We start from the raw sequence: 19716 nt of genomic DNA, 5'->3' as shown, positions 1-19716 counted from the left end.
TAACTCTGAGGGAAGCAACTGCAGAAAGTTTTAAAGATGTTATTTTATAAACAAAAATGATTATATCAGTTAATGATGAGTTCTTTCTAGTTTATAAGTTGTCTGGTACATACCTTGCTTATGTCAACCATCTGTCTACTTGCTAGCTATCGTTTGATAATTCATTTTGGTGCTGAATAGTGTTTTTGGACCCACCTTACCTTTTAAACAGAGATACAAAGGTTTATCAAACTGTCAGACTGTAAATATTGGCATCTTTGGTTGAAAATTTATTAAGCAATGAGCATTTATACAGATAAAACTATAAGCTTATGGCTATAATTTACAGAATTTATGATTTGAATATAGTAACTACAATAGTTCAAATGTACAAATTTTTAATAACAAGAATTCTGATATAATGGTTATTTTTATTACAAAATGGCTGATGGTAATAATGAAAATTAAAGAGAAATATTATAAAGTCTATTTAAAATATCTATTTATATATGTATGATACAATAGTGAAAAGTGGCTCTGGTGTGTTCCTAAATCTAAAACCATGAAGAGCAGGAACTTGCATCATTCAATGACTCTGCTTGCAATACATGAAGGCCACTTTCCTTATTTGGAGCAGCAGCAGTGCATGTGGAAGGATTGTAACAGCCTGAGTCCATTGCATAGCAATAAGGCTACTTACAATAGTTGCATGGGTTCAGAAGTAGGCAAATTACTAAAATATTTGAGAAATGGCATCACCATGAATTCAAGTAGCTTTACGTTGTACAACTCAGCAAAACTGGGTTGCCAAGAAAACGATTCCAGATTCCATGCTACTGTACAAATGATCACATTTTGAAAGAGAAATATCATTCAAATGATTACAGAAAGTTCTCCTTACAAACAAAAGTAAGTTTGTAAACAAAAACTCACCACACAGCATCAGACAGTGCTAACTGTACTGTTTAACAAGGTAGATTGTCAGATACTGTTATAATTAATCAAAAGGGTAACCAAGGCACTTGTATTACTCTACATAAATCTTGGGCAGAACATTCAACTTTTGTAACAAAACATATTTATGTCGGATCTTACTGAGGGATATTGGAGACATTTTAGTTACATTTTAACAAATGTGGTGCATAATGATGATTGTTTGCATGCAGGGTTAGGGAAGGGATGGTACCTAGTACCACTTGAAAACTTAATTATTTATGATCTAAATATAAAATGTCAGAAAATTTGTCCAGTGACTTAGAGAATTAAAATTTTTGGCTAATTCTGTCTTGACATTAGCTGTACTGCAAAAAACATGAAACAGACTGAGCATACACTATAAGGACAAACACTACTCTGATTATCACTTGCTCTACATTATAGTACAACTGGAGCTTGCCTAGATCATTATTGCACAGCATTATATCTGCCCTTCTACGTCTTGATGCATCACACACCAAGACTTTGTCATGGCATTTTTTCTACCAAATATCTTTGGCATCAATAATGCAAAACAGCAACAGGCAGCAGAATACACTAGCAGGAACTTCGTTGCAGTGATAATTGCGACCTTACAAACTGTCAAAAGTTAACTTCAAACCTAAAGTATATGCAATATCAAAGTTATTACAATGGATTTCAATCTTTGCAGGACTGCTATCCACTACAACAGTGTAAAAAACTACTATTACCTCTATACTACAGTACTGGAGAAGAAAAAACTGTCAAATAGCCTGGAGTGGGTCAACTAAATTATTTTGTTTAGAGCTCTAGAGTACAGTTTCATCAGTCTCATGAAATTTCGATATTCAGGACATGAGTACAGTTTCATAAATCAGATATTCTGATATTCAAGACATGGACTTCAAAAGACAAGGTCTGTTATGGGTGAAAGTGCTTAAATTTAAGTTTTACAAAATCTTACAGAAAAAATCAATACATCTTTTTGTAGAAAGAACAAAGACTTGAAGAAACTGAAAACTGTATACCAGGTAACTTCACTAGAAAATTCTTTTAATCCATTTTACATGAAATTCCCTAGTAGTTCAGAAGTGAACTGGTGAAAATATATTTCATAATCATACAGTAATAAAATACTTTACTTAATGAATATTTCAGCTATAGCTTCTAGAAGATCAACTGAAAAGAGCTGCATATTGTGATTATAGAATTGTTATTCACCAGACCACCAAGCACAAAACTAGACTTCCAGGGGCTGGCCAAAAGAATACAATTTATTTCACATTACCACAGTAACAGAAGTACACTATGAAGAAGTTTCTTTAAATAAATATGTCCAAAACTCATCAATGTTAGATAGTAACTTACCATTTGTTTATATGGTAAATGTCCATCATTTTCACGTGTAAGGGTACGTATGTTTTTTCCTAGTGGAAAACACATACGGTCCTTTACATGTGTATTTTCCACTAGATATGATGTTGTAAGGTATGTCTCTAATCCTTTCATTTCAGGTTATTTACATTCAAAACTGTAAGGACAACAGTTCTGGCTTGCTCATTACACTTAATTAGGTAAAATATGAAAAATATCAAAAAAGTATTTGCTTGTAACCATTTTGCCCTTGTAAAATTTATCTTGCATCAAATTTCAAGGCAATCCAAGTCTTTTAATAATGCATCAATTAAAACCACCTAAAAATCCAAGCCATTTTCCACAAGTATTTCTGCTTTTATTATTGATGTCCACTGAAAAAGTATATACAGTTTATAAACACTTAGAAAAGTTCTACTTTACACAAAAAAATTATCAATATATTTTATATTTTAATAAACTGTAAATTGAAATCTATGTACAATTATTTCTTGGAAAAGTTCAACTACAAGTGGATGTGTCTAAAAGCAGTGATGGTAAGAAACATAGCTTATTATACTACTTAGCTATACATGTTTTGTAGTGTTCTAAAGTACCATTGGCAAAAAATACTATTACATACTATACCACTTTACTACAAGAAAATGCTTTAAATGACTACTCAAGTAGTCAAATCATTTCTTTCTATTCTGAAGTGTTCCACCTTCAATGAATAGGATAACATTAGCACCACTTAAGCATGGATGTTTGGGTACTCAAAACAAATCCACAGAGTTCGTATTAAAAAGACCAACCTATCAAATGGCAAAATTACTTATAAATAATTATTCAGAACTGTCTCCATAAAGAAAAGGTACCATGTTTGATGGCATTTAAGGCCCCCATGCACGTAAGACCCTCCCGAACCTTTCAGCCAGGATTATTAAGAAAAAAAATTGTGTTTACTTGCAAGCATTTAATGTTATTAAAATATACTGCTAAAGTATGGCAGACATTCTGGAAAAAGCATGTTGGTAGAAGGGCAGGAAAATCTTTTTAATGATACTTCTGTAATAACAAGCTACCAGAAAAACAGATAGGCAGAAGTCATTCCTAAGGAAAATATTGTTCACAAATGGAAATATTAAAACAAGGCAAGAAGAAATAAAAAAAAAACTATTGATACAGCAGAATGGACATTGTTATGATAATATAAATGTAATGAGATAGATGAGGCAAGTGTGACATAAACAGACAGTACCAATCATACAAGCTCAAAATTGGTTACTTTTAAATATGTTAGATTTGGGTGCCAAATAAAGATATTCCTCTTGGATCATCTAGCTTTAGCTTTTATAATACTCCTTTTTTAATAAATGTACTGTAATAAAGCAATAATAACAATGATGATGATATCAGAGTAAATACCTATAATATTACAGTACTATGGAGTTTGGCTAGGTATACATACTGGTAGTCTACGGTGTTTGGGTATAAATCAGCCTAACAGATAACTCAACTTTGCATATAAACCCGAATAATATTCTTTGAAACATTTTTGGGGAAAAGGAGGTCTTATAAGCCATCAAACATGGTAATTTTTGGAAAAAAAAATTCAATACAAACCAATTAGTACTTTAACATAGTCTATTAGTGTCTCATTTGTGAATCCCAGGCATCATTCCACTCGTAAAGGAAGAAAAAAAAGATCAGATGGTTCAGTTAGGTTGGTACATGTACCTAACTTCCCTGAGGTCCCTAGTAATTAACTGAAATGCTTTGTTGTCTGATCCAGCTACAACAGAACCAATTCGGTTAATGGGTTACTGTTGAAAAAATAAATCTTGTTCTTAGAAGTTACATGCATTTCATCTCAACCTCATTACCATAGCCGAGGAGGCATGTTTCATTAATGATGCTCCGACACTGGAAAGAACCTGCAAATCCCAAAGTTCCTCATGGAACAACAAGGAGGTGTACGACAACAACCAAACATGTGTAGTGACAAGTGTCCACTGAGGATCGAAATTCAAAGCTACCTAGCAAGGGATGCACATGAATGGAAGGCAAGGGGAGCAGTGGGTAAAATTGCAAGAGGCAAAACAGTTGTTCCCTTACAAAAAAAAAAGAGGGGCATTCCTAACTTCATTGTAATGCTGTTCATCTAAAAAGTGGGGAATCTTAAGAAACACTTGACAAATGAAATGCATACCTCATATTCATATTTAAAGCATCCAGACAAACCAATATTCCACTAGACTGGACCAAACTGGCAACGAAAACTAATTGCTTTTTGAAATCAAAAAAAGCTCATGTCAAACGCATCTCATGTTCAGATTTTGCAGTTTTGACATCCATGAAAACAGTGGTTACCTGACATACCTATTCACTTATAACGGCAAAATATAAAAGATAAAAATATTACGAGGTACCCCGCAAGAAAACATGGGGTGGGGGTATTATGCCAGTACAGGTATCATAACAGTAAAAATGACTTGAAACATTATGCTTTACTTGTTTTACATCTAAAAAATGTTTTGATCAAAATTAAGAAAATATAATACTTGAAATACATCTAACTTACACAAAGAAGAAAAATCTCACTGAAAATGGATCTTTTATAAGTATAATGGTAAGTGTCTCATTGAGACAAATAAAAAATAAACATGAAAATGTGAAGGTACCAGTAAACCAGTCATATATGTACAGTACAGTACCAGGTATAACAAATAAGGACTTACGGTGAAGACGTCAAAAGAAATTAATTGGCACCTGATACTTTGCATGTAAACACCGAAATTAAATAATAAATAAAAACCCACATTATCAATAGAAACTGACTTGCTAGTCGCACAAAACTTATGCTTCAAACAGTAACAAAAGGAAAATTACAGCAAATTTGGAAAACCAGACCAAGAAGCTCAGCACTGCTTAACATTAGTAGCCAAGAAAGTACTTACAGAAACTTCTGGAACTTACTCCAGTCGAGTTTACTACACGAAAAGGAGAATTTCATTGAAAATCTCATTAGCGCTATTAATCTTAACACAAGAGCTCGTGAAAAAATTATATAATAAAGGAGCACAGTAATTAAGGTAAAACATTATAACTACAAATATCACATGGCAATTGTAAACTGTTTCAAAATCCTAGGATCTCTAGACTAGTTAAGCTTTAAACTGTTGGCAGAAAATAACTAAGGTTCAGTTAACTAATAAGGACTCAAGGAAATGCTGGCACATGAACCAATCTACAAGAGACACCTGATGACTGTCTTCCTTTTAAGTGGCATGATGTACAAGATTTACTTACGATGCACAAACAGGCAATGTTAAAAGTAATGGGTTTGCTACAAAATGATGAATTGTATATAGGAAAGTTTAATAAAATGAGAAGGGGACATATGAGCATGTACATCTGAAATAATACTTACCAAAAATGACTAATTCAAGGTAATGCACATAAAATCCCTCTTGCCTCAGCCAAGTAACTGGGATATTCAATTTTAAAATGGAAGTTTCTATAGGCACACATGCTTAATTATCATTCAAGATTGACAATGAATGGACAATTTATTGAATTGTCTCAGGATTTTGTGGATTAAGTTCTATTTTTCAGGATCATGAAATATCACTTCATCTGATTTTTAACTGACAAAGAAGTAAGGCTTTATTTGAAAAACATATACAAACAATGAAATACAGGGAGAGAGGAATAATTTGTACTGTGCTTGGTGAAAGTTAATACTAATGATCAATCAAATTTATCTAGAATATGCTTGACAATTATAACAGGGAAAGTGGGTTGATCCAAGATCCTGAGCAATAGTTGCAATATACGAAATGAAAACATGCCTTAACCTATGATTTTAAAAACATTTATAAACTCTTACAGGAAGATAGTCTCTTCTCCGTTGTTTATGACAAGAGGGCAATGTGTTGAAAACTTGCCAAAAGTTGGTACTGACAGCGATTATCCTTGGCAAGAAAAAATAATCTATCATACCAAATAAAATGACCAAAGTATACAGAAACAAAGTAAATTGGTTTATCTAACCTGGATTGAAAAAATTAACTCGACTAATAAGATGTTTACTTCAACAAAATAAAATTATTCAATACTAAAAAATTATATCTTTCCTATCTCTTGTATACACAATTATAGATATATTTCTAACAGAAATCTGAGCAAATATCACATCGCTTCGTACAAAGAAGCTCATAAACGACCTATTCACATATCACAAATCTGTTACAAAAAATTGCAGCAAGGTTAACAACTACGACTGCTCTTCTCAGCTTTTCAGTAAAATTTCCACTCATCAAAATTTCTCCTCTAACCAGAAAACTTACAATCATGTGAAACTTCAGAGCAATGTACTGAAAATGTAAAAGTTTAGTACAAAAATGTGACCCCTTTAAAAATTCTGATCTCCACTAAGCAAAGTAACAAGCTTACTGACAAAGTTACAGGTGCTGCAAATTTTCCTTAAATTTTAGGATGAAGTTCTTTCACCACAAACCCTGTTAACAATTTATTTCACTTGTAACCCTTAGGTATGTTACCTTTACTAAAGATGTCTATATGTAATGTATTTACAGATCACTGAGCACTAATGAGGTTTTACCTATTATCAGGATAAAAAAAAAAAGTTCAGGGTTCATAGACATTCTCTTAGCCTAAGAATAGCTTCGTCATATCTGGGGAAGATCAGGAGGAATTCTGTCAACAAAATTGGCTGGGAACTGCCCACTCATACCATTGCACTCTCCAAAGAGCCACTCATCATTAAGACGACCAGTAACGCGCACTTGACAGCCTTCCTGCAAATAGAAGACATGCTTTTAACACAGGAACTTAAATTCAGGTATTCATGGTAGTACAACCTGTATTGCTATGCTGTAAACATATGACTCAAGGTATGACATGAAAACAATATCTGGAAGATTTTGTTCATCTGAGAATAAAGTTTTATGAAGAATATTTGGAGTCAGAAGGCAGGACAGTTAGAAATAATACACTGAGTATATTTTACAGTTCCATCATAGATCAGATAATGATAAAAGGGAGATGGAGATGGCCTGGACATGTCCGTTACATAACCCATGGGAGAATAGTATGTCATAGCATCAGCCTGACTCTTGTGGGTACCAGATGATTTGGAAGACCCAAAGCTTCTTGGAAGCTAACTATGAGAAGGAAGGCTAGATATCTGTGGAAAACGAAGCACAGGAAAGACATCAATGGTGGTATTTCACAGACTCCCTTTGTATCAAGTGTTGAAGGTGGTGGTGGTGATGATTCATAGCATAAAGATTTTATATATGTATATGTAATGTATATATACATATGTATATATATATATATACAGTATATATATGTATGTATGTATGTATGTATGTATGTATGTATGTATGTATATATATATATATATATATATATATATATATATATATATATATATATATATATATATATATATATATATATATATATATATATATATATATATATATATATATATATATATGTATGTATGTATGTATGTATATATATATATATATATATATATATATATATATATATTATTATAATATGTAGATTATGTGTATGTTTTGATTTGATGTCTATGATTATGTGTATGTTTTGATTTGATGTCTTGATTTTGAGATGTCTTTTTTACAGATAAATTGTGTACCATGTGATTCTGAAATATGTTTTTTTTCTCATTTGTTTAATATATTGTGCAGCATATTAAAATGAATACAGTGTGTTATGAAATCGAATTCGTAACATACCGGGTAGAGAGAAAGGTTAGGATTCTTATCACTTAGCCATATCTTACTGACACAAGTGTTTGGGGGAAGGCAAAAATCAAGTGTCACTTGTGACGAAGTGACAGTTATCAGCCAGAATTCTTATTACATCATTTTCGTATATGTTTATTCCATAATTATTATCTTTCTCTATGCCTATTATGTTTTCCATAACCTGAGTGAGGAGAATGAGGAAGTGAGAGAGATGAAGTTGACACGTTGACAGCCGACTCAAATCGGTAGCAAAATACTTTTCTCTGTGTACACAGGTGTTTTAAGTGTAACAGATGCTGTCAATCTTGGGATAAGGTGCTTAAAGCTCCAGTCCTGAATGTATACTGTACATGTATACCTGTATGTATACTTTATGTATCATGTATACTGAGAGGTGGAAGGAGAAATCTGTTATTCAAAGACTGAAGGGACTAGTTAGTAACCCTTTAGGACCCATCATATATATATACAAAGGGAAATCAGAGAGAGCCAGGAGTTGCCTTGGGGAATTGAAAGATAGCAGTTCTCTCTCTCTCTCTCTCTTTCTCTGTCTCTGGTTCAGTACTGTGTCTAAGGGTATATAAAGCATTGGTTATCCTCCTTCCACAAAAAACATAAGTTTTGTTGAATTCACCCATGAAGTGTATACATTTTGTAAGAATGATCTAAGGTATTTATATTGTGCAAGCATTACGAAAATGTGTTTTACTATTTTCTGTTAAAGAAGTAAGATTCTTACTTGATATATTTTGTACTGTTATTGTGATAGAGAATTATTATTTTGATAAGAGGTGGATAATATCTCTTATAATGAATTCTAATGTGTCTTGCTGCTAACTATATTTTACTAAGTACAAATAATTGTGACTTCTTTGAGTAAGTTTTAGAAAGACGTGAGTTTAGCCTTTTTTTTTAAATGAAGGTAATCTTTTGAGAGTGATATAATCTTTGATCATATTTTGTCTTAGTGAAATTGCTGTTGGTATATTTCCATTTTTTTGCACATTTCATTCTTATGTGTTTGTGTTTCATATTACTCACACAAGTTGAAATGTTTATAATTTCACAATATTACCAAAAGATTTGTGTTGGTGGTTACTTAGAGTTTTGTTGGTGTTAATTTGCATTACTGAGATTTCAGTGCAGAGTTATTGTTGAGATTTCAGTGAGTACCTGTATTGATTCCCATTTAATTTAATAATATATTAGTGAACATTTGGGCTAATTGCAGATGTTCAGATTTATATCTAAAACTTGAGTGAAAGTTAATGGTTTGAATTTTACTTGATTAAAGTGATTTCATGATAAATTAAAGTTTTGTGACTTAATTTTGGTTAAGAAATATGTAAATCTTACACTGTTGTCAAGTAATAGTGAATCTTTTTTGAGATTGTGAACTCTGCTTATAACTTTTGAACTTAGAAATAAATTTGTCTGTTTAAAATTTTTAAAAGCACAGTGTTTCATTTTGACCACCAGTGATCAGAGATATTTGTGTGTGTACAAGGTAAGTGATATATCTGTTTGTTCACCTGAGACTTATCTAGGTGAAACAGAACCAGGGAAACAATTACTGTATAGTATCTGTTGGAGTGATGCCCTTTTTCCCCTAGCTGTTTATAGCTTATCACTTGTTACCTCACCCATAACTTGATAAATTTAGATTGAATTTTCAAGTGTTAAGCGAGTCTTGAGGGATCACTGTACCTTTAGAGTATTCAGTCTTAATATTTTTGTTATGAGGCTTCAAGTGTCTGGCTGAAGTGAGGTAAATTTTTTGGTCTTACACTTCGTGTACATACATATGTATATATGTACATGTGTACATACATATGTATATATGTACATGTATATACAGTATATATGTATACAGTAAACCCCCGTATTTGCGTTCTCATGATTCACGGACTCACGTATTCGCGGATTTCTCTGTGGAACGTATCTACCCATTATTCACGGAAAATTCACCCATTTGCGGTGTATTTCACTGAGAAATATTCACTGGTTACTGTATTTTCATATCATTTTCATGACTAAATGCACTTTTTGTGATAAAACTATTAAAATACTCAGGTATAAGCATTTTTAGAGGGTTTTTCCTGTGTTTACACTATCAAAATAGGCAGTTCTAAGTGCTTTTAGAGGGGTTTTAAGTATTTGCAGGGGTTTGCAGTACACATCCCCTGTGAATACGGGGGTTTACTATATATATATATATTTGTAGAGAAATTAATTTTAATCAAATCAAGTGCATAAGTAATTCATAGAAAAGGGTTACATCAACCAAAAAGTCAAGAGGTTGAGTAATTCCAACGAAGATAACTTAATAAAATTATTAACTGAATAAAATCAGCTTAAGTACATACAAATAAAAAATGACCAACAGTTTCCAGCTGGCGCCAGAAGATTTATCCTAATGTTGAGATCCGGGTTTGTTCCGTGTACGAACAACATACAAGCCACCAACAGTGCATGTTCACCTGGACTCTGGACCAGGTAGTGGTTTAAAATCCATTTTTTCATAGTAAATAACCATCACTAATCGACACATCTTATACAGCGTATATAAATGAACTAAAGTAAAATTAAAGACGATGGACAGCATAAACATACAAGAGGTGCATGTATACATATACAATTCTTGTATCATACATCATTGTGTCGACTTCTATTACTCAATGAGTCAAAATGGGTAGCGGTACTAAAAAATTATATACAGAATTAACTACCACTATCATATTTACTTACTATATTGAGAACACCAGGATAAAGTTTGTATCCTGATATATACAATTAACCCCCATGATCAGTCATTTCATTTTAAAACTTAAATTTTCATTTTGGTCTCCAATTAAAGTAGATTCATTGCAGGTGATGGAACCTGAAAGGTTATGTTAAGTGACAGAACAATTTGGTTTGCACTAGAGATCATAAATTCAACATTTTTTACATTGGTAACTAAGGCTACTGGAATTTTGGGTGAACTTTGACTGCATTTCCTGCCATTCAAGTGTTATTTTGGCTTTTTCCCATGTAATTAAGGCATGTTATACATTCTACCATCTATTATTACAGTACTTGTAATTATTATTATTATTATTCTTCTGTTATGCAATCTCCATATTCTTCCATTCCTCAATAACACTGTATTGCTTATAAGAAAGCAATATGCATTCTGTCAAAAAGTAGCTGGTTGCTTTTTTTTCCCAATTACAAACAAACCATTATTGTCAGTACTAGATGAACAGTAAGATGATAATAATAATAATAATAATAATAATAATAATAATAATAATAATAATAATAATAATAATAATAATAATAATAATAATAATAATAATAATAGAGGATACAAACACCATCCCCCACCAACAGAAAGGCTGCAGAAGGAAATGCAGGGGCACAAAAGACCAGCTCCTGACAGACAAAATACTAATAATAATAACAAAGTTGTAATAATAGTAATGAGGCATATTTCTGGAATAATAAAGGCAGTTTACAGCACTAGTAGCTGGCTGGGTATAAACATATAAACATCATGTGATGAAACTACCTTCTTATGCCCAGAAAAATCTTACAGAGGGAGAGAGCAGCAACTAGAGCCTGTGTCGAGAATCAAAAGTTTTAAAAAAACACTCTTAACATTATATTCAGTGTCTGAAGGGGCAGTCATTAATGTCACATCATCAAAAAAAAAATAAATAAATAAAAAAAGTGTAAGCCAACGAAAACAAGATTCTGGTATGATGGTGCAAACATACTTCTTATGGCATTATGGCAGATATGGAAGAGAAGGGGAATTTTTTTTTTCTAGATATTAGAGAAATTAATCTGACAACCTTAAATATTTTTAGATGGTATGAAACTTCTTACATTCATATTTACTTATTAGCTTCTTAAGCACCCTTGTCGGGAATTTATCATAAATTAATTTATTAAAATATAGATGATAACTGAAAAAACTTCAACATTCATACAAATACTGTATCTGTAAATCTAAAGAGATGCAAACCTATGACTTCATTAGTCATATTAAGTATTCAAGTAAAAAAAGCTGTCCTCTCTTCTTTTATTATAAACTTTAGTCAGAAATTTATTAATAATTTTAATATCAATATCTGAAAAGGATCCAGTTTTATAAGGGTCCTATCAGAAACTTTCAGTACTGTATTCTGGGATATATCGAAGTAGCAACAAATAATATATCTGTTATCCAATGATAAGAGATCATCTATTTATTTAAACGTATTTTTAAATCTAAGTCTACTCCCAAGGGAATATTTTCCATGAATTTAGATTCATAAGATATAAATATAAAATAGCAATGTTACAGGTGTAGTTAGTACCCATATGGTTACCTATTTTTTTCTCTACAAGTTTTATCATTAAATTTAATATAGTTATGGTCAGTACAATATTTTAGTATTTTAAAGTTAATTTATTATTGGTAATTTTATTGTAAATTTATTTTTATATTTTCTTTACAAATCAAAGTCAATGTAATTAATACATAAGGCAACAGTGCACCTAGTAGAACCATCATGTGGTAAAGTACAGTACAGAAAGTATACTAAAATCAAAAGACGACGGCATCAATATTGCACCTCTCAAAGTCATTACTCTAAAATTTACAAATACATTTACTGTAATGGCAACCAGTTAATTTTTAAATAACATATTCCTACATTGTTATTTGCCAAACAAATTCAGAATATCAAACAGCCACAGTGGAGCCAAACCTAGCCATTAAACACACCAAATGATTCCCAAACAGCAGTCTTAGAATCTTAAGTTTTTCTGTATTTTTCTGTAATTAGTGGTAATGTACAACTAAGGAATGTTGCTTCTAGTTGTGCATCTTTTAAATTGACAACAAAAACTTGGCAAGTTATATAAATCAAACATTTTCTTTTACTCTCTAGAGAAAAAAAAAAATACAGAGGGAAGTCAGGTTAGTACCCATGTATAATACTTGGATAGAGAGAGAGAGAGAGAGAGAGAGAGAGAGAGAGAGAGAGAGAGAGAGAGAGAGAGAGAGAGAGAATAACCTATAAAAAGAGAAAGAAACAAAAATTATTACTGTACTAATTATTTCAAGCTGCCTGAAAACAGTGCAGCTGCAGATTGAAGGCATTGCACAGAACCTCTAGTACCGTCTCCAATGCAAATATGCCATCTACAACTTTCATTATGAATTTATTTAAAAAACTTACATGTATAGTCAGATCTCCCACAGTTTCTGCTTGAAACGTATATAAAGCTGTGACCATAGTTCCATCAGAAACTTCATTGGATGGCGTCGGTGACCAACTTGAGGTAGATAGGGTACCTACAGAATCCAAAGGTGCTGAGATGCTGGACGAAATTGATGGGACACTTTCACCAGCAAGAGGTACAACAATCTGCAGGCAAAGAAAATTCACTTTAACATTCTTGATGTTCGACACTAAGGTTTGTAAATGGGGCTGAGTGTAAGTTAACAATCAAGATCAGACAATGAGACAATGCTCCTCATTAAAATTAAATTAATATTACCAAATGGTTAAACCAGTTCAACACTGGTTTCTTATTAATTACAGACTCAATACTCTAATGCTCTGGGTTACAAAATTATAAAGTACAGAGGAGCTGTGGTAGTGTTATTAGCTCTGTAAAATATATCATTACAGCTTCCATAGTTGTGACAAAGCAATTACTGTACATTTCCATATCTATCAGAAAACTCAATACTTTATAAGAAAAAGTCTGAAGTTAAAAGATCCAGCTGCAACAAATTCAGGTATGTTTAATAAATAAAATTACTGACCAACATCCAAAACTACTAGCAAAATAGCCAGCTATAATAAATTCTAATAATTTGTTAAAACATTACTATGTAAATATTTTCAAATATTGTAGAGAAAAAAGGTGAACTACAAACTTTTTTATCATACCAGTAATGCAATTTTAATCTAATCAAAGACCCTTTATAATTGTGTTTGATTATAATTCAAAACAAAATTTCCTTAACTTAATTTGCAAGAGAATAAACTATCAAAAATTCAGTATTGTTTTAATGAGGAAAATGTCCAGGTAGTTATCTTACTTTTATAAAAGACTCTGGAAACATGCCCTCCTTAAGCCCACAACGTCCACAAAGCCACTCTTCATTCACTCGATACAGTAACTGTATGGCATCACCCATCTGAAACAGAAAATGGAAAATTCCACTATGAATAAATCAGCAGTCTGACCTTTTTAACTGGGCACCACAGAAAATGCTGAATGACAGAAATCATCCCTAAAATCCACTATGTAAACAAAATCTTGCCACCTCAATCCACGTATATACTGCTGTTACAAAAAATACAACAAAGCTTATGAATAATCAGTCATTCGTTAGGTTTAGTTCCTTATGAAAATTCGGACCTGCTCCTTACTCATCTCCCCGGAAATGTTTACACCTTTGCTACATCACAGCTTAAACCACTTTATGTGCACACTGTTGAATTCTCATCTGGCACCTTTCAATGTTTTCTGGCACTTCAAACTTTTCTGGCTTTCGTTTTCAGTAAAAACCTAAAAACCTGCTGCTTTTTTTTCTTTAAACATGCACATGTGTGTGTGTGTGTGTGTGTGTGAGAGAGAGAGAGAGAGAGAGAGAGAGAGAGAGAGAGAGAGAGAGAGAGAGAAACTATTGGCCCTGGTTAGGTTATTACATTGACAGATATATATTTCCAAAAGTCAAATAATACAGTTGTATTGTAAGAATATGCAATGATAATTTTAATAAAACTGTTGTTTTACATACAGTATGCAATTATATTTCATGCATTATTGTCATATTATTATCATATAATTTATGAACATAGTGATCAGGCACCATTTGCATTCTGGTAATGTTTACCAAAATCATCACAGCCATTAGTTGCTACATGAAACACAGTTTGGAGATTTGTCTTTTGTGTAAATTATCAAAGCCAGGTTTAAAAATGACAAATTTTTAGAGTAATTTTTATTTTTCCTAGCATTCAAACCTGATGTCTTTACTTATGGGATCTACTTTCAGCACAGCTAGAACCAACTGTCTGTTAAACTTAAAACAAAGTGATTATTGGTAGTTGGCTACTGACAGCAGGGGAGGAAGACCTCCATCTAGTCGGTGCACATTCACTTTGCCTTTTGGCCCAGATAACAGACTGAGGGGCAGTAGAGGTAGGCCATTTATGTAAAGACCTCAGGTTTGTATGTTAGGAAAAATACAAACTAAAAATTTTTCATTTGCTCCCACACGTATAAAAACCTTCGGTCTTTACATATGGGAGACTTACTTCTTGGTGGGAGGATTCTGGGCAAATCTCTGAACTGACTGGTACTTCTCACTTGGAGTCTCTCTTCCTGGTCATGTAAGAGCAAAGGAAGGAGACCCAACCTCTGATCTGTTGAACATGTGTAGTGTCCAACTGCCAGACTTCTGGGCCTTTTGAATTAATGGGATATATCATCACTGATTCAAAGAAAGGCTAGGATGAACCCATATTGTTGGGAACAATAAAGCTGAAGATAACCATCAGGTTTCTTCATTGTCAGTCCCTCTCTCCCCTTGCTAGAGAGAGGGTAGGGCTTGCATCAATTAATTCAAATGAGCTAGATTATAGATAGGATACTCAGTCACCTAGAACACCTGAATGCATGCCCGTCCAGCACGTGATGGCTTGCAAACCGTACCTCTGTCCACTGGGAGAGGAAGGGTATAAAAGAGAAAGGTAGGAGGCCAGTCCTACACACACCCTTTCTTTTGCAGCCATACACCTTAAGCGAAATTACACCTGTCCCCAAGGATGCCGGGTGAGCTACATGACTGTTGAGCAGCCACAACAGACAACAAGGGAAAGGAAAAAAAATAATAAAAAAAAGAAAACAAAAAGCCCAAGGATCCATGGGCAACATCCTGAAGGTAAAAGCGGGGGGTGAATGTGGTCTGTCGTGACCACATGATACTGTGTAACTTTCCAAGGAAAGAATAAATTGGAAAGACTGCAATACAGCATACGACAACAAAGAAAACAAAGGCGGCGATGAAAATCATCAATGAAAGCTGTCCCGGGAATTCATCATCCTCCAGAACAGGAACAAAAGGAGGGGGAGGGAGCATAGGAATCCACCCCCTAAGACGAAGCAAGAACCGTAGAAAGGAACAGCTACTGGTCTTGGAGACAATTGGCCAAAACTGATAAACTCTAGCAGAGCTCTCATACTATGCGTTATGACACCACCACACTGTAGCAAGAGAACCTTCTTCCATCTCAAGTCTCTTGATCTCAACAACATCTGAAAGACTAAAATATTACAACATTCCAAGTAATAGCATAGTCAAACTAAAAACAGCTTGTTTCAGAGATAAAACATTTCAGAACAAACAGAGAAAAGATGTAGAACAAGGATGTTCGATAAAACTAGGTTGGGAAGGCGTCTAAAAATAGAACAGTTGGAAGCGAGCGGCTCCTCCCCTTGGAAACGTAAGAGACAAAAGATATAACAGAGTAAAAGAACAAACACCAAGGCTAAGACAAGAGTTGGGTTTGCATTACAGTATATCAAAAGGCAAAACAAGTTAGAGAGAATATCAAATTGAAATATTCATAAGGTTAAAACGAGATGATGATAACTGCACAACATAACTGTGTAGGAACAACTGTGCAGCAAGAAGGAGCGAATAAAGCAAAATGTAAAAAGAGTGGACATGTAAAGTTGCAGTATTTCCAAAATATCTCAAAACAACAATTATACTCAAAAAACAAAAAGAAAATTAATAATTAAGTTGACCGACAGGCAGCAGAAGGGGCACGTCTGTCTCAGACCACGGCCAAAAGATAAAGTGAATGCGTACCAACTGGATGGCAGATCTTCCTCCCCTGTCCGTCGGTAGCCAACTACCAATAATCACCTTGTTTTAAGTTTAACAGCCGGTTCCAGCTTGCGCTGAAAGTAAATCCCATATGTAAAGACCTCCGGTCTGTATATGTGTAGGAACAAATGCAACTTACTTGGTTTATAAATGCAGTAAATTAAAAAAAGTAAAGGTGTGATTTCACCAGTATTGGATATTGCTTTTGCCTCTTCCAAAATGTTTTGTGGCATGCAAATTACAGTATTCATTTCTTCGGCCACAGCAAAAATGTTAATTTAGTGGCATACTTTCAAAACACTTTCCTCTATCTTTATTTATGGAAGTCACCACTGAAAATTGAGGCATTTTTAACAAAATCAACAACCCTAATAAACATGTGTTAGTTACTGTAACTGACATAGGCAAACGGCTGTTTCTCGATTTGATTGTTTATGTCAGTACTTGCTGTTGTTTATGCCAGTGAATTCTCAGACAAGTCACAAGGTTGGTAAGCCTGATTAATGTATGAAGATTCACATTCAACAGAATGTACTTTTGCTTCTAGGCCTATTAATTTTAAAACTAAATCACATATTATATGCATTACAATGGTACCTACCACAACTAAGACAGGCATAAAAAGCTTATCCTAGCATAATTTACCAAAAATACAACTTGCACTGTATGATGAAATTATGTTTTTGAACAAAATTTTAATGATAGCATGATACACAAGTATATAAGCAAATTACAACTTGTTTTGTGTGCTGTATATTTTTTTTGTTTCACAGAGGTAAGACTGCATTTAAATAAAAAATCACCATTCATGACTATGTAGAACATACTGTTAACCCTTTTAAGACAAAAATTGTTTTTAGATTAAACCAGCCTTGTGCTGGAATGGGCTCTTGCTCCTACATCAAGTAAAAAATTTTGCCCTGACATTCATTTTTTTTTTAAATTACCTGCACAAACATATACACATAATTGACTCACTTATTTGAGTGCTGCTTACCTTGAAATCTAGATCATCTTTATCACCATTATAATCATATTCTGCTACGCCATATGGTCTATCTTGGTCATCATCCTGAAAGGTAAGTTGTCTACATTTAGTCACTGAAACATGTTTCTACAAAATTTATATTAATATAAGAAAAAGTATACTGTAAAAGCACTGCAATTCTGTCCTGGTTCCACAAGATTGTGTCGTCGAATCTGTTCCAACAATTCTAAGCATCCTCACTAATTCATATTAAGAATGTATCCAAGGGTTTGATTGTAGGATTTAAACTGGAGAATGCTAAGTTAAGGAAATTTGCATAAAATAAAACATGAAGCAAAATAATACCTCCAGTTATGTCATTTCATCTTCTACCATTTTTACTTTATTGAGATTTAGTTCAAAATGAAGTAGAAAAATGAAAATTGAAATATACTACTTTATGCAACTGTACATTGGTCAACATCAAACATTACTAAGTCATATAAATACAAAAATCAAAAGGCATCAACCACTACAAAAAAAAAATGCAAAAATCGATTGCAAAGTGCAAAGTCACATTGAAAAAATGTTAAACATGATTATAAAAATTATATGTAAAATCATCAAACCTTAAAAATATTAAAAGTACACATATTGTCCATTTACATGATATTCGGCTGTACTGTACTGCAGCAATAAAAATAATAAAGTGAAAAATCTTATCTAAAAATGTTTTAATATATAAATCATCAATATAAAATAACTTAATACCTTAAATATTTAAAATATTGTTTTGTTTACATCACTTTCAGCGACAGTTCTACCATTCAGCTGCATACCTGTGCTGGTTCTTGGTAGTGTATTAAAACGTGTGCATGCATAGGTATTATTGCACCCATCAAGTATAGCACATGTAATTTTTTTTTTACTTGTTTTACAATCAAAATGAATAAATTTATTAAAAAGTCAGTAAAAATGTTAAATTATCGAATGACTTATTATATTAGTGATGTTATGGGGTTGCTTTTAGGGGTTAATAAGGTGTCTGGGTGGTTTTTTTTAAAGGATTTATCAATTTCAGTCATTTTTTGTTTGTTGAGTTTTGGGACAAATTAACAACACTGGAGAAAGTATTACTGTAACTGGAGGCTGATGGCATACTGCAGAGACCCTTTACTTCAGTCAATGGTGTGACATACAAGGCAAACTGTTGGCAGCAATGCTGCATGTGGTGAAAACTGAACAATACAGTACAGTATTCAGAGATGGAGAATGAACATCTCACTATTAACAAGCAAACTAAGGCAGGCCTCGCGACAAACAAAATTTACAACCTCAAGAAAAACACAAGTACAGTGGATGCTTTGCTGCAGCGGAACAACTATCCTTCTTAATTATTGATGAAATTGACCCATAAATGGTGGACAAGCCAGTAACATGAAATAACATATATGAAAAGCACCACCATTTAAATTGTAGTAATAAGATATGCTGTTACTGAGATGTTAGCAGGTTCTATACTTTTAGAAAGAAAATTAAAAGCATTATCTGCTAATAGTAGCTGTTAATAGCCACTACTAACAGCCTCCAGCATAACTTTATCATATCTATACATATGTTTGCTACACCTGCATAAAACATCTAGTGTATTACAGTTTCTATAAAACATAACTAGTTTTTTCATACAGACCCATCAATTACATATATATGGCTCCATTAGCAAATTCAAATGTTCCTACACTCTGTTTTGTCTAACAAACAGA

At 32.9% G+C, this 19716-nt stretch overlaps 1 protein-coding gene across 2 annotated transcripts in view; it reads right to left on the bottom strand.

Annotated features, from left to right (window-relative positions):
• Nucleotides 1-240: 240 nt before the first annotated feature.
• Nucleotides 241-19716, bottom strand: part of LOC136844965 (SH3 domain-containing protein 19-like) — a 54016-nt gene continuing 34540 nt past the window's right edge. For both annotated transcript variants that reach the window (XM_067114411.1, XM_067114412.1), the window contains 4 exons: nt 17984-18058; nt 14185-14283; nt 13313-13501; nt 241-7112 (listed from right to left, as the gene is read on the bottom strand). In XM_067114411.1, the coding sequence (XP_066970512.1) occupies nt 6984-7112; nt 13313-13501; nt 14185-14283; nt 17984-18058 (492 nt within the window). In that variant the 3' untranslated portion in view covers nt 241-6983. The remainder of the gene's footprint in view (nt 7113-13312; nt 13502-14184; nt 14284-17983; nt 18059-19716) is intronic.

The sequence above is a fragment of the Macrobrachium rosenbergii genome, chromosome 13 (assembly GCF_040412425.1).
Source record: "Macrobrachium rosenbergii isolate ZJJX-2024 chromosome 13, ASM4041242v1, whole genome shotgun sequence".
Classification (NCBI taxonomy): domain Eukaryota; kingdom Metazoa; phylum Arthropoda; class Malacostraca; order Decapoda; family Palaemonidae; genus Macrobrachium; species Macrobrachium rosenbergii.
This window is presented reverse-complemented; position numbering and strand designations above follow the sequence as displayed.